Here is a 16,699-nt window from a genome sequence, read left to right on the forward strand (position 1 = left end):
GCAATCACTTGCTATGCATCAGAGAGCTGGACAATGACTAGGGATGATAGAAGGAGAATTGATGCCTTTGAGCTGTGGTGTTGGAGAAGAGTATTGAATGTTCCTTGGACTGCTACGAAAACAAACATGTTTGTCCTGGAGAGGGTGGAGCCGGACTGCTTCTTGGAGGCAAGGATTCTGAAATTTCGTCTGACATACTTTGGACACGTTGCAAGGAGAGACCAGTTCTTGGAGAGAGACATCGTGCTTGGGAGTGTGGCGGGACTGCGCAAGAGAGAAAGACCCCCGATGAGATGGATTGATTTAGTGACTGGGGTAAATCAGGGTGGGTGTGTCGGAGATGGTGAGATTGGCACAGGATAGGGTAGAGTTTAGGGCTATTGTTCATAGGGTTGCTATGAGTTGCAGACGACTGGATGGCACATAACAACAACCTTTAGGGTACAGCCTTCTCTCTGCCATCATTTCTGAGGAAAGGTCCTTGTTAATCTATACCTTTAAGCTGAAAGTTTCTTGGAGATCTCAATTTGTTTTGGTCTGCTGTGATATCACAAAGCTCTCTTGTGCAGAGTTCTAAGTTTAAAAGGATATTGGCAGGGGTGGGGTGGGTGGCACGGTACGATCGGTTGGGAGGGGAGGTGGGGAGGTTTGGTATGAAGGGCCCTGTATACAAACTTTGTAGGTAAACTAGTGTAAAATTTTTTTGAAAAAAGAAGAAATAGACAATTTTAAATAAAGGACATTCACCACTGCTGGCAGTTCTTTCTTTGCACTACTGAGGTTCTCCTTCCTCTTCTACTCCTTCCCCCACTCCCCTTCCTAGAGTATAAATGAGGAATATAACCTCTTTTTCACTCTGATTAGGTGATTGTATGTAAATTAGGCTTTTTATGTTGCAGGTTTGGAATGAAGGTACCTTGCTTATAACAAATAAGAAACTGGCTTTAAGCTTATTATGTCCCAACTGTTTTAACTTATACTTAAAACAGTTCATACTGTATTAAAGAAGTATTCAGTCCCAGTGGGTTGTCCATATTATCCAGCTTTTACTGTAAAGCTATTTAGCATCTGTGTCATTAACTGTTCTTAACATTAAATGAAAGAATCTGTGTAAGAAAATTAACACTGTGGTTGGAAGAATAGTAAACTTAAAAAATAGTGGTAATTATTGTATATAGATTGATGTTGGGCATTTCTTTTAAAGTTATTTTGATTGAGGTGTGCACATTGGGTTGGAATATAGATAAGCACAGATGAAAAAGTTTTCAAAGTAGACCATAATTTCAATCCTATGTGTATATTTGAAATTTTACCCAATCTTAAAAAATAAAGCAGAAAGCAGAGTAATTTTATTCTCATTATAGACAATTTATCATATTTTTAAATAGGAGTGACAGAGGAAAAACCAGACTCAGAGTAGCTTCTTATTAGTTTTTAAAATATTTTCTTTACAATCTAAGATGATTTAATTCCCTAGATTAACCAGAGGAAAAGAATACCAGTTATTTCACATATTGGCAATAATAAGAATATTAGACAGTTGATGACCTAACAAGATCCTAAATGTACATTCAGAAGTTTATAAGGTCAGTGGTTTTCCATCATAAAGATAGGAAAGAAAAGCAATGCTTTTATTATTATTCTTCCAGCCTGTATTTCAAAGTGTCTTGGTGACACAATGATGAAAGCATTTAATTGATAAATTTACACATTTCAAATATTTTAAATATGGATTTATTTCTCAGTTGTGTGTACCATAAAGTTGGAACTGACCTGTAGCTAAACCCTCCTGCTGCTTTTCAGAGGCAGTTAATCACACAGGAGGAGATTGCCTATCCTTCTACTGTAGAGCAACTAGTGGCCTCGAACCATGTGCCTTCAGGATTGGACACTAGGCCACAAGAGCTCCTTAATAATTAATTCTTTAAACCATAAAATTTAAAGACACTTGTGATTTCCTCACTTTTTTCACTTCCACAATTGATGTCTCCCATGTTTTCATCAGTTCATATTAAATCAATTCATGCTTCTGAATAGTTAAAATAACATGAGCATCCTCATTAATTTTTTTTAAATTGTATCATTTTTACATGTACCATCAAATCACATCTGACTGGTACAGGAGGAGATTGCCCCCTCTTTCTCCAGCAGAGCATCTGGTGGATTTGAACCACTTACCTCTGGATTTACAGTGCAGCATCTTGCCACTAGGCCACCAGAGCTCCCTTGCATCCTCATTAATTTTGATGAAGCCAGTGGTATTGAAGTTGTAATGAGTTTCTGTTACTCTAGCCAAAAGTACAGAAATTTTTTACTTAGATGGTTTTTGAATCCTGAAACTAATTCTATGTGACTAAGAGGCTCATTTTAAGGATCACTCCTATTTTAGGTACAATTAATAGCTAAGAAATTTCTTTCAATTTTCACACATTTGTGCAAAATTATAATGAAGATATTTCTAGGTTCTCTGCAACAAGAGCTTTAAGTCCTCCTTCCTCAGTTCTATCAAGCAGGGTTGTGTCAACTGCATAACACAGATTGTTGGAGTCTTTCTCATCATTGTGAAGCCACATTTTTCCTCATAGAGCTCTCCGTCCCAGATGATCTGTTCTGCACGTAGATTGAAAATGTATGGAAATGGTACACACCCCTGGCATACACCCTTCCCGATTTTGAACAGTGCGTGTCCTTGCTCTGTTCTGGTGAATGCCTCCTGATCCAAGTATAGGTTTCACGTAAGCCATATCAAGTGTTCTAGGATTCCCATTCTTCTCAGAGTTAGAAACAGTTTGTTGTGATTCACACAGTCAAATGTTTTTGCATAGTCAAGGAACACAGATAGAAATTTCTCTGGTACTTTTTGCTTTGAAGGGGAAATAAAAATAAATGAACAAAATTAATACCCAACCATGAGAAGAATCAATTTAGGAAAATTGCAAGTTATAAAAAAAAAATGGAAAATATAAAGATTTACATCCTAGGTATTAGTGGCCTGAGATGGACTAGTATTGGCCATTTTGAATCAGATTATCACCTGGTGTACTATACTGGAAGTGATAGACTGAAAAAGAATGGTGTGACATTCACCATCAAAGAAGGCATTTCAATCAGGTGAGAGAGAGAATAGTTTAAAAACTATACATGATTGGGTATTATGGTTTTGACAGGAGTCCAGAATGAAGGTTGCATAGTGGACTGTACTGGGGTGGGGGAGGAGGTGGGGATGGGGAAGTGGATTGTATATCAGTGAAGGGATTTTTCCTTTCAAAGAAAGGAGCGAACTGCGGGGGAGAGGTGGGCAGGGAGAAAAAGGCAACAATGAATGAATGGAAATCCAAAATCTCTGTAAATGTTCATTAAAATTAATAAAATAAAAAGAAAGATATTTCTAGGTTCTACCTCATTCCTGAAGTAGTTCTACTTTATAATTTTATAGTGAAAAATAGAAAATGAATGTTTATTCTGTTAGCTGAGAAAATCAGTGGTAGCTTGGTACAAAAACAGTTCCCTATTACTCATTTGGTTTTTGAATAAACAGACTGCTATATCTAGTCCTCAGCCTCAGCTAGTTCTTAAGCAATTCGCTGTTATTTATTATATAATTCCAAATTCAGCAAAATGTAGAGGACTCCCTAGCATCTGGCATCATCCTGTTTCTTTCCATTTACTTTCTTTTGATTAGTCTTGAAAAGTTGCTCTAGAACTTGATACTTTTACACATTTAGGTATTGCCCCTTTGCCTTTCTCCTGGTTTTTCTACCTGGAAATCTTTTAACAACATTCAGCCCACCTCGCAACCTTTGAAAAAGAGTGTTGTATTAGGCTGCATTTTTTTTTAGAGTGGCAAAACCAGTGAAACGTGTATAAATGTAGATTTGTTTCATGGAAATGACTCATGCAGTTATAGAAGCTGGTTAGACCCAGATAGACTTAGGGGTCATGTGCCAGGCTGGAGGCTTTTCCCAATTCACAGAGTTGACTGAAGAAGGTGAGCTGGCTTATAAGGTTCTGGAAATTAGTGCATCTCCCAAATCTGAAGATTACATTGATCATTTTTGATCCCTGTGTCTGAAGTTCGCAAGATCACATTTGATACTGTTGGCTCACTTTACAATAACTGTGAATCAGAAGATTTACATATTGGATGCAGAACATGTAAACTTTCTCAGAATATCCATATGTATTGACTAGACTGCACCCTAAGGCAATGCTTGTTACACCAGATCACAAAATTACAGTAATACCTAGTGATGTTGACATACAAGTTATGCTAACCATTATAGAAATGAAAGGACAAATATATTTACCCATATGTAGGAGAATGGTGCATTTTCTCCCCCTTCCTTTTTATTCACACAAGTATTAAGATGTTTCTAAAAAAAGTGTATTCAAAGCACGTTTATTTAGGGAGTGAAATATAGAAATCTGTACAAATGTAAATTTTATGAATTAAACTGTTCTCGCTCTCTCTTTTTTTTTTAGGGTAAAATTGTAAAGCTAGATTTATTAGAAAATTACATCCCCAAAGAGACAGACCTTCGTCCTTGAAAGGAAATACAGAGAGGCCCCATGTACCTTTCTATATGCTGGCATAATCAATGTTTGTCCTAATTTCCTCCTTACTCTCCAAGTAGTAAAATTTTATTTTAAACATAGAGATATCTTAATATATGGAATGTGTAAAATGTTGCTATTTTCATTGGAGTGACAGTCTTCAAGTAGCCTAACAATAGATTTTCTTTATGTAAAACATATTTTAAATGAAAACATACATTCACCTTTTGTGATTTTAATCAGTACTGTTTACAATGTGCTTGCAAAAATAGTTCAGCCGTTGAGGGGATGGCTGTGTCTCCAACCTCCACTAATTTCATAAGGATTAACAACGTGTCTATCTAACATCCACAGCACAAAACCAGTTCTCGGGAGGCCTCCTTGTTCCTTGTACCTACTTCTACCAATTCTAGCTCCACCTGTTCCTCCTGCGATTCTAGCTGTTCTGCTACTTGGTCTACTAATTCATTGCAGTGGCCACACAGAACTCACTGATCATACAAACGTTTATGGGATTTATTAGGGAAGTTAACAAATTACAATTCAGATTGGCTTTTCTGGCATGCTCATGGCCCTTTGATCTTACAGCTTTGGGTCAGTATTAAAGCTCTCTTAGTTCTCTCAGTTACGGTCTCTCTTCTAGCCTTCCAGCAGGCTTGGGAGAAAGTTCCCTGCTCTGACTCTGTGGGGCAGCAGTCCCTAGTGAGCTCTGTCTCACATTTGCATCTGGTTCTTTGCTGCTGCTGCTGCTACTGCTTACTGTACCTCAATGTTGATCTCTGTCTGTCTCTCTAAGGAATCTTTGTGTTCTTGAAGATGTGTGTTGCTGTTTTTGCTGCTTCATTCTTGCTGGGAGTAAGATTCACATTTTCTGGTGCAGAGCCTATTCAGATGAAACCTGTCAGGATGGCAAGACTTAACTTACTTATTCTCTCATTGGTGGTCGATGTTTTTGTTTGCATATTTTAAATCACCAAAGTTGCTGCCTTTTCTGCCAATGCCCATTATTCCAGCTTGGTTTTCCAGCTCTACCCATTCCCCACATCTGAGCTACTACTTTCTTAGAATTCTAGCTGATCTTTTTCTTCTCCAGTCTTTAGAGCCTTCTTATATATTTTCATCTCATAATTTTTTAAGAATGTAATCCTGTCACAGCCTGGATAAAATTCTTCCGTGGTTTCCTGCTACTTAGAGAATAAAATCTAAACATCAACACAAGCATATGTGGCCCTCCTATACTTAGCTCTCAGTTTTATCAGTTGTTATTTTATATTCAAAGCTTGCATTCATGACTTTTTTTTTGCCATATTGAAGAATGTGTAGCTTTAAAGCTTTCTTTAGTGTGAAGACATATTTAGATACTGTTTTTGTTGAAGGTTGTTTGTACCTTCATGACTGTTATCCTTTTATATTTGTGTCTAACCCTTATTAAACTTTGAGCCATATTGGTTCTTTTAGCCCATATATTTTTGGCATATGCTGCTGCTGTTGTTGTTGGTGTTTTTGAACTAATTCTGAATTACAGACAGCCTCTGTACAGAATAAGGCACTGGTTCTGGTGCATCCTCACAATCATTGCCCATTTTTCTAGCTACTGTTGACCTTCCTCTTTTTTGCTGGTTCTGTATACTTTGCTGAGCATGATGTGCTCCTCCAGTGGCTGCTCTTTCCTAAAAGAAAAGAATATAAATACCATTTGTTGATTTAATAAGCATTTGCAAGGAGATAATAGCAGCAAAACTTCTTAAATTCTTAAAAACCAGAGAATTGTATATTTGTATTGTTGTGTGCTGTCCAATTGGAACAAACTCATAGCTGACCTTCCAGCAGGTTTTCATAGGTAGAAAATTGCACAGGAGAAGATTGTTCATTTTTTTCTTCTACCCTCATCCTTCCCCTACAGAGCAGCTGGTAGAATCTAACCACATGCCTTTGAAATTACAGCACAGCTTCTTATTACTAGGCCATGTCTATATTTTCACTGTTGTTAAGTGGTGTTGAATTGAGTAGTTAGAAAATCTTACCATACAATTTGTGTTGACAAAGTTAAAAGTAGTGTTGATGATACTGTTATTTTACACATCCAGAGCAGGAAAAATTATTTCATGTTGTAATTATAAAGATTAACATACAGCATGGCAAGTACTTGTGTTTTAAAATAGAGTGAGTGAAGATAGGGAAAGACATAAAAAAAGACGACTTACTGCTTTGATAGACACTGGTGGAAAATTCAATTCCATTATGGCCCTTTCACACCTTTGAACCTGCAACAAAAATTCACCTCTCTGTTTCAGCTTTCAGTCAAACAACAGACAGGCCTATAAAAGTGTACAATATAGTCACTTACTATTTGGAATAATGAAGCGTATAGGGTAAAAGCTGAACATTTGCCCAAGGATAAAGCCCAGAAGGCAGGAAGTGGTAGGCTAAAAGCAACAATGAAAAGGAGAATCAAAGGAACTAAAAGTGTGAAGCTGCAATGTGGGTATTGCAGTTAATGTTATAAAAGAAAATATGTATGAATGGAAAATAAATTTTCTTTGCAAAATTTCACTCAAATAGTAGACTAAGTAATTGACTATATTCTAGAGTGATGGCAAGGATTTTTCTATAATGTGGTATATTAGAATTTAAAATGTATATAATTTATTCCAGTATTTGGAGTATGTAATAAAATAAATGATTGAATCAGAACTTTGACACAAACTTTTTTTTTAGGTCCGCATCCCCCCCTAAAGTGACTTTTCTGAGTTAGAAGAGAGTTATTGGCAGTTACAACTTAGAGATGGGTATTGGTAGTCAGCAGAGAATGTTGATCCTTTAAATGAGGTTTCAGGATTGACTCATGCAGCTCTCTCTTATTAATTTCCCAAGTCTTAATTATAAGTTTTTAGTTTCAAATGCAGTTTCTGTTCTGACTTTTTAAGATACCAGTTTTTGGAAGAAGCTTTTCAGAATCAGAAGGGTGCAATTGAAAACCTGTTGGCTAAACTTCTTGAAAAGAAGAATTATGTTCACTTTGCAGCTACACAGGTGCAAAATAGGTAAGTGTGCTTGTTGCCCTAAAACAATTAATTCCACTTGTAAGGATTGTTAAATACAAGTATATCTGCTTCAGGTTTGTTTTCATACTACTTAAGTATTTATAGAAAACGCATTTTGAAGGTAAGGGAAAGTAGAATATATGTTAATTAAGCAAAATTCTGTGTACATTTTTTACTATTTCCTAATTATTAAGAGTTTAATGTATGTAAGCTTTAGTTAAACTTGAAACTTATGTATATAGAATTGAATTAGAAAATAGTGTGTGGAAAGTAGTATAGAGTACAGTATTCAGAGTAGTAGACATAGTGCTTTCCACAAGCATTAAAGCAGTATTTACATAGTTTTATTATGAAGACAAAACATTTATGTAATTTATGTTCAGTTGCTATTATCTTTGTCATCATTGTAATTATTCTTAAAGTATCCTATCTTGACTAATTTTTAAAGAAACAAAATGTATTGATATGGAGATAAAGGAGTACCTTCTTTAAGAGAGCAGATTTGCAAAATTAGGAGCTTTCAGCTCCATCAAATACTTAAAGTCATAATTAAAACTTGTAAATTCTTAGAGGTCTGAATAAGGTTGGTTGTTTATTTTGCATATTCAGAGATGTTAGGACTTTTGAGAAATTATACAATTTTGACATTTATTAATTTGATATGTTTAATATTGCTAAAAGGTTTAAATATTTTAATGAATGAGTGGAAATGCTTATACATTTACTAGAAAGTAAGATAGTAAAACTTTTCACCGTAAAAACAAAAAAAAAAACCCAAAAAAAACCTTTTCACCGTATGAAATGATACCAACAGAAAACAAGTCTTCTCAGAGGTTATCTATGTAGATATATATAGATATCTGGTCATCATTGGTGCTTAGTTTTTATGGAAATAAATTAGTTTAATATCAAGATATTACAAGTTATGATGTTGATAAATTTTGTTTGGTATTTGAGTAGATATCTCTGCCTTCTCAAATTATATATGGATAGCCTTTTCAGGGAAAAGATGTGGATTCATGAGACTTTGGTACATATTTGTACATAATTTGTACAGGTATTCCTGAGTCTGTAGTAGATTAAGAAATTAACATGCTATACAAAGGAGTTAGGTATGTTTACTGGCATAGTCCACAGGGAGTTGTACTGTTAAGCCAAAGTCCATGCCTCTCTGGTGCTTGATCCAGTCTGTTAGCAGCTCTCTGGGAGGGAGCTGACAGTCTTCTCACATATGACTTACAGCCTCAGAAACCAGTGGAAGGTCAGTTATCAGCAGTGTGTTTGAGTTTAATGAGGGTTATTTTAAGGAGAGGAATTGGATTGGGGAGATGAATGACTGTAGTCTCTGCTTTTTAAAAAAAGTCTAGCTGTATGTCCCCTTGTATATATCTTAAAAATTTATGTTAATTTATTGTCTTATGCACATAGTAGACCCGTTGAAGTCCAGTAAATGGCAGTTTTTTTGCTTTCTTCATATTTTATGATTAAAATCTTTGGCTTACCTTAAGTTCGAGATAAAGATTTTTTTTAATCACTAAGTAAGGTGGAGAGCACTTAGTAATAACTGTTGTTTGGGTATATATATGAATATTTTAGTTACAGATCAAAATAAAGGTTTAAAAAATTTTTTAAAAAATTATTATTTTTTTATGTGTGTACGTCAAATTGGATCTGACTAGTACAGGAGGAGATTGCCCATCCTTCTCCAGCAGAGCTTCTGGTGGATTCGAACTGTGTGCACCTCTAGGATTGCAGTGTAGCTTCTTGCCACTGGGCTACCAGAGGTCCCTAAATAAAGTTTTTAAAAAATTAATGTTTTTAAAAGTAAATAATTTTTAAAAAATGCCTTCCACTAACTATAATAAGATAAAAGCAAAATCCAGTAATGTTTTCAGGTAACTGTTCAGAGAAGCTCTGTAGTACAGATAGAGACAGTATTCTGAAAATCAAGTTATTTCCCAGAAAAACTACATAATTTTGACTCACAGTATTATTAGAGGTACTCAAATATTGATTTGGCAAGTAAAAGGCAATATCGAGATTGATAGTTTGTATAGAAGTAGAATATGTAAAATTTGAGGTTACTAACCTATTAAATATTGTTGACATTTTATATATTTTTACAGGTGGTGTTGCTCTTTGTTATTTTTAAAATAGCATGGTGTCACCCATGCCATAATTACAGTGGAAGCTCATAATCATAGTTGGTGTTTGAAAATACTTCTAAAACATATGGTTTTTGTTTTAATAGATTGAAAATGTTATATGTCCTTAGCTTTTTTAGGTAGGAAACCCTTTTGAGAAGATATTATTGAAGGAGCACCCACATTTGAAGTAGTTATAGATGTTGTAAGTGTAAAGGCCTCTAAACTTAATTTTTGCCCATTCAAAGATTGTTAATTATGGGTTGCAACATTGTTCTTTTGCACATTGCTCTTGGAAGGAATCTAGCCATGTGTTAGACAGGTCATTCACCAGTAATTGTTGATGGTGGATGTTTGTGTATCTCACTTATGTCTTTGACTTCTGGAAATTGCCATCCATATTTAATTGGTAGCCTTTATAAGCTTATTTTAAAGTCACTAAAGAGTACATCTGTTCTTTTCACTATATAATTTGTATGAACCAAATTGGTCAGATCTGCCAAAACGTTTGTACATTCACAAAACTTTATTTTAATTATTTGGTTAAGAATCCAGTTAGATGAGTATCTGTAACAATGATGATTCAGAGACATAGGATACGTTGGTAATCTAATGATGCATTTCTCTTATTCAGGATAAAAGAAGTAAATGAGACTAACAAACGAGTAGAACAGGAAATTAAAGTGGCCATTTTCACCCTTATCAATGAAATTAATAAGAAAGGAAAATCTCTCTTACAGCAGCTAGAGGTATGATTCAAAGCCAAACAATAAAAACAAAAGCTTCTCTTGCTCGTTAGCTGTTTTAAGTGTTTACTGGAAATTCTTTTAGATTTGTTGGGGGCTATGGGAATAAAGGGAGTAAAAATAAAATTATAATTTATATATATATTTATATGATAATAGGAAACAGACCATTTTTCCTCCTTCCTAGTTAATTCTTTTACAGCCCAATCTCTATCATTGATTTTAACTTCATAGGGTAGGAGATAATGTCCTCTTGGAAATGAATAAATGCTTATGAAAATGTAAAGAAAGCTATATCAACCCCCCCCAATTTTTTTCTCTCTTTTCCTGCATTCGTGTCTCAGTTTATCTTTTCCATAGAAAGCATACTAGGCTTCTGCTTGAGTAATTTTCCTTGGTTTTTAAAATATTTCCATAGTTTTATAAAATACTGTTCATTTTGGAATTAGTAAACAGTAAGCTTGCTAATTTTGTGTATTTTGAGTTTATTATGTATATGTAAATATCTGGATAAAAAAATTAGTCAATTTGTAAAATCTAAAGTAATCTCTACAGGACAGTAAATTCTCAGAAAACTCTGTTTTGAAAAAAATGTTTTCCATTTAAAAATTTGGTGCTCTTATTTATGAACGATCTGGTCAGTGAATTGCCCTTAAAACTCATAGAAGCAAATAATTAAATACTGCCACTTTCCCAAACTTAGTTCTTCTGGAAGGAAATCACAAAAATTTAAATAAAACAGGTCTCATTGCTCCAAAGTTAATTAACATGCAAATTGCCTATGTACTAGTGATTATTTTTCCTGGGTGGATGAGTCTTGCTGGACACATCATCTTAAAGCAGACTCTTTGTTTTGGTTTTTGTATGGAGTGGGGTTTATAATTGAAATGCTTTGTAAAATTTGAAAGACAAATATATGATATATTGAAGAAATGCTAAAAATTTATCTGTCCCTTGTTAAGGGATATAAAATCTTTTCAGAAATGAGAATGCTAATTGTTGGCATAAACCGTTTCAGTTGAATCAGATTATACAGAAACATTTTTATATCCTATCTGGCTAGGAAAGATTGCTTTCCACAGTAATCCCCCAAAAAAAAGCTCACGTGGTGGGCTATCGACAGGAGTGCCAGGATTTCCAACTTAAGAGCCATTCTCCAGGAGAATAATGAGGCTGTCTCTCTTGTTGAGATTTACAGCCTTGGAAACCATGTGGTCATTTATAATCTGTGAGTCAGTCTTAGTTTTATGACAGTGTGTTTTGTGATGATTTTAGCTTATCCAAATGAAGTAAAAGTCTTGGGGGAAAAAGGGGAACTTTGTTGTTCTTGTTATTATGGTTGTAGTTGCTGTAATGCTAAACACTGTGATACTGATGTGTCAAATGCGATATTGGTTACCCGTGGCGGACAGTGTTTAGTGGAGCTCCCAGATTAAAGTCTTGGAAGCAGGAGTGGCATCCATTTCAGAAATAGCTTTCTTCTGGAAACTCTTAAGAACTTGGAGAAAAGATGAACAAGGGTTCAGGTCTTTCGTTCATAGGGTTGCTATGAGTCATCTATGACTCGATGGCACCTAACAACAACAAAATAAGTTCACCGTTTTAAGCATATGCTTTTTATGTACCTCTTAATAATAATAATAATAATAATAATAATAATAATAATAATGTGAATGTTTAGTGCTTTAGCCACTATTAACCTCTAATTACCTGTGATAGATCGCCCCCCCCCCAAATCTATTATAGTACATTTTAGGAATATTGGTCCATAGATACATACAGATGAAATAGATTAGGCCAGCACGGTATTAATTTTGCATTTCTGTTTTTTAGAACTCATCTTTCCGTTGAAACATACTTCTGAGATTATGCATTCCATTGTTAAAAGTTGTGGGTCTCTTACCTGTTGGACAACCAGACAACCAGTCATTTGCTTTGAATATCTTTCATGCTCTAAAAAAAAAGCCCTGTTGGATGAAAAACCTTTAGCATCAACTATGTTTATGTGTTTTTAAAATTACTATAAATACATTATTATTGTAGGCCTAAAATAGTTTTAAAACCTGACTTTAAAGAGCTTTTAAATTAAAAGATGTCTTTTAATACTAAAAGATAGGTAAATACTTAATGATAAATCTCTGGTTTTAGTAATTTATAAAAGTGCTTTTTAGTGAAATAGTGTAAACTTTGTAAACTAGATGCTTTCCTACACTTTCAAAAAATTGCAACTTTTATCCCCTGATTGGAATGATAAAATCAAGTTTATTTCTTTAGTATTAAAAAAACAAACAAAACAATATCTAAAACAAAAATGTCCACTAAACGTTTTGTGACAGTAGTTAAAAGTATATAGGTTCTGACATGCTAAATGTCAAAGCATGTACATATATATCACCCATCCCTTTTGTGGGGTTTGATTCCCATATTTTTCTGAATTTGGTCTTTTTCTAAAAGAGTTTCTGACTCCTCTTGGGGCTCTGGAATTCAGCTTTTTAAGTTTTTTCCAAGAGTTTAAAGACAGATTAAAATTTACTCTCATACCTAACAGTAGGTGGCACTGGTAACATGAAATTTTTTTTTTGGCCTGAAGTAAGATTATATACAATTATATCTAAAGATCTGCTCAACATTTATAAATTCCATGTATTGATTGAATTAAACTAATGCCAAGATAAATCTTAATAAACTTTTCTCAGGAGACAACAAGTTAACACTAGGTGTTAGTAAGAAACAAATCCTACTTTTGACAGTGACTTCTTATGATTGTTATGATTAAGCAAGAATTTGTAAATTCATTGAATTCTTAAACAAGTTTTGTATCTATTTGTGATAAAAGTTTTTAGTTCAATTTTTATCACTTAGAATGTTTCAAGGAAATTCTTGGTTGGTTTCAGAATGTTACGAAGGAAAGACAGATGAAGTTAATACAACAACAGAATGACATCACAGGCCTTTCCCGGCAGGTGAAGCATGTTATGAACTTTACAAACTGGGCAATTGCAAGTGGAAGTAGTACGGCTTTGCTGTACAGCAAGCGACTGGTGAGAGAACTAACCCCTCCCCTCTCTTGTTTTCAATTTGACTTTATTAAGATAATATTTACATTCATAACCACCACCACTTTCAGATACAGAGTATTTCCATTACCTCCAGAAGTTCTCTTGTGCTTTGTCCTAACATCATTTAGCATGTATTCTTTTGAAGATACTTAATAACTTTATGTACTTCACAAGTAGAAATGGCAAAAATTAAGCTTATTGTTTTGTTTAAGGCTTTAGATGGTCGTTTAAACACTGACACCATTTAATCTGAAACTTGAGTTTTTATGCTTGTCTTGGATGCTTTCTCAATGGATATTGAAGACTTATACACATTTTTTTCCTTTTAAGATTACTTTTCAGTTGCGTCACATTTTGAAAGCAAGGTGTGATCCAGTCCCTGCTGCTAATGGAGCAATACGTTTCCATTGTGATCCCACCTTCTGGGCAAAGAATGTAGTCAACTTAGGTGAGAAATCATTAGTTTTATGACTGTTAACTTAAAACACTGAATTAGGAGAAAATGTCCAATGGAAATTTTTTATATTAAAGTATCTTTGACTCACTCTAACATGTAAACTATTTAGAAGAGAAAATTCTTTATTGGTAACTCTAGCTATGGTTTTATTTATATTCATGCCATTACATCTTTAAGAAAGTTGAGAGTCAATTCTGGGGGTTGACTTTTTTAAAACACTTTTTAAAAAAGCACTATTCCTATCTTCTTCCTTTAAAAGTTGATGATTGTTTCATGGAGGAGATATAATAATGAGATGTTAACACGTTGCCGCACACTTTTTGAATTGACAGCCATACTTACAAACATATTTGCTGTCATTTGCGGCAACGTGTTAATATTTTGCATTATATGGAAAAGTTAATGGTTTGAACCTACCAGATACCTGAGGGAGAAAGATAGGCAGTTTCCTTCGATAAAGATTTCTTTTACATCCTTGGAAACCTGATGTAGGGTCATTGAGAGTTGACATTGACTTGATGGTGACAAGTACATTTGGTTATATTTCATGAAGAAATCTTAGCAAATGGCACGTTTTTCAGTAGAAGAATTTCTTACTTAGTACTTTGTATATTAGTTGTGCCAAATTATCCACTAGAAAAGGTGTCTGGTATCTGGGATGATGAAATCATACCATATCCTGAGAAATGTTGAAAGATAAGCTCTTTTCATGTGGATGAGAAATGAACTTTGTTTTAAAATTGTGACCCTCAGGCCTTAGATAAAACTTAGAGGGAGACAACTTTTTTTGAGATACAGAAAAAGAACTTCCCCACATTTCGAACTCTCTGCAAATGGAATAAACTTATTTTTAAATTAATCACTTCCCCGTTAGAATTTACAAAAGCAGATTTTAGATTACTTTCTCTTTTGAAGTTCTCTTTGTATAAAAAGTAAAAAAAACCAAGCAAACAAAACTTCACTGTATCCTTAGATTAAGGGGTCAGCAAACTTGAACTTGTTCTTGGACTTAGGAGCTAAGAATGGCTTTTTACATTTTAAAAAAAAAAGTTTGTTTTTTAAATTTTTTGTTACTTTTTTATGTATGTACTGTCGAATCGGATCTGACTGGTATAGGAGGAGATTGTCCCCCCTCCTTCAGCAGAGCATCTGGTGGATTCAAATCGAGCACCTCTGGGATTGGGCTTTTACATTTTTAAAGAGTTAGCAAACCAAAGCATACATAGCAGATCTTTTGTGACCTACAAAGTTTAAAAATATTTTCTATCTGATACTTAAAGAAAAATTTTCTAACCAGTCCTTTAAATCATACCATCCTAAAATTTGTCTTCTATTTCTCAGAGTCTATGAGCTCTGTGAGAAAGAAGAAATTGTTACTTCTAGTAATCTAAATGGCTTCATGCATTCAATATTTCTACAGAAGGCAATTTTGGAGCAATGTGAAACTGCCTTCCATAGTTTTGTAATTAGAAGACAGTTGGAACCAATGTTAGTAGTCTTGAGTATTGTTGAATTTTGTTAGAGGAAAATGGACTTAGGTTGACTCCATATTCCTTCTCTATCACTTTTAGCTTATAAATTTTATATATATATCTCTGTAAATAAAGCATTAAATGCAGAGATAATACTGCTCTGAATACAAATAAAAAGTTATTTATTTGGTTAAGATATTTTAAAAGATCTCTTGACTATCATTAAGTCTGACTTGCTATTGAAAGCTTTGGTTGTGACGGTTGGCAGAAGAAAGAGTAGTGTTTAAGCAGATTATATGTAAATTATTTTAATTTTTTTTCTTAATCCTTTAGGTAATTTAGTAATTGAGAGTAAACCAGCTCCTGGTTATACTCCTAATGTTGTGGTTGGACAAGTTCCTCCAGGGACAAACCACATTAGTAAAACCCCTGGACAGATTAATCTAGCACAGCTTCGACTCCAGCACATGCAACAACAAGTGTATGCACAGAAACATCAGCAGTTGCAACAGATAAGAATGCAGCAACCACCAGCTCCTGTACCAACAACCACAACAACAACACAGCAGCATCCTAGACAAACAGCTCCTCAGATGCTACAGCAACAGGTAAGTATTATTTCACTGCAATCCTGGTGTTAATAAGGAATACCAAAGTTTGTTTTCCAATCTGTATAAATAAATACTGCATTTCAGAGTTACTAGCAGAATTAACAAAGGTTAAGGTTCAGAGTTTAAGTATTTGCTTAGATTGTGGTGGTAGGGAGAGAGGTATGAGGATGGATCTCAAATACTTTTCTTTGAAATGATAATTCATTTGTACTGTGGAGAACCACAAGTTTTCATCCTACCTTCACAAAGTTTGTTTTCCCCATTTGGTTGTGTTTTGGGTCAAAGAACCATTTTTTCCTCTCTAAAATCTAATAATGTTCTTTAGTCACTTGTTCATATCCTTCACATTGCTGTGTCTCTCCTGCTGTCCATCCATGTCTAATCCAAGTGTTACTCCCGGGTGGGCTAGATTAATGTTAGCATATTTAAATACACACACATAAAAAGGGATAGAATAGGAATGTTTGGGAGGAATAAACAAAGTTTTTATAGTCATTAACTTCTTGGGGTTGGGGATGTAAATGAGATAAGTAACTTAGCTTTTTTTTTTAGTTTCTACTTTCTGTATGGATTGAATTTTTTTTTAAACTGTAAACATAACATTTTTAAAAA

The 16,699-nt window shown here is 34.3% G+C and overlaps 1 protein-coding gene across 2 annotated transcripts in view; it reads left to right on the forward strand.

The window, feature by feature from the left end:
- Positions 1–16,699, forward strand: part of TRIM33 (tripartite motif containing 33) — a 155,350-nt gene that overhangs the window by 100,184 nt on the left and 38,467 nt on the right. For both annotated transcript variants that reach the window (XM_006895690.1, XM_006895691.1), the window contains exons 5-9: positions 7,482–7,598; positions 10,377–10,491; positions 13,383–13,529; positions 13,878–13,995; positions 15,810–16,084. In XM_006895690.1, the coding sequence (XP_006895752.1) occupies positions 7,482–7,598; positions 10,377–10,491; positions 13,383–13,529; positions 13,878–13,995; positions 15,810–16,084 (772 nt within the window). The remainder of the gene's footprint in view (positions 1–7,481; positions 7,599–10,376; positions 10,492–13,382; positions 13,530–13,877; positions 13,996–15,809; positions 16,085–16,699) is intronic.

Source organism: Elephantulus edwardii, unplaced genomic scaffold (assembly GCF_000299155.1).
Source record: "Elephantulus edwardii isolate Elephantulus edwardi_28Jun2011 unplaced genomic scaffold, EleEdw1.0 scaffold00174, whole genome shotgun sequence".
Lineage (NCBI taxonomy): Eukaryota > Metazoa > Chordata > Mammalia > Macroscelidea > Macroscelididae > Elephantulus > Elephantulus edwardii.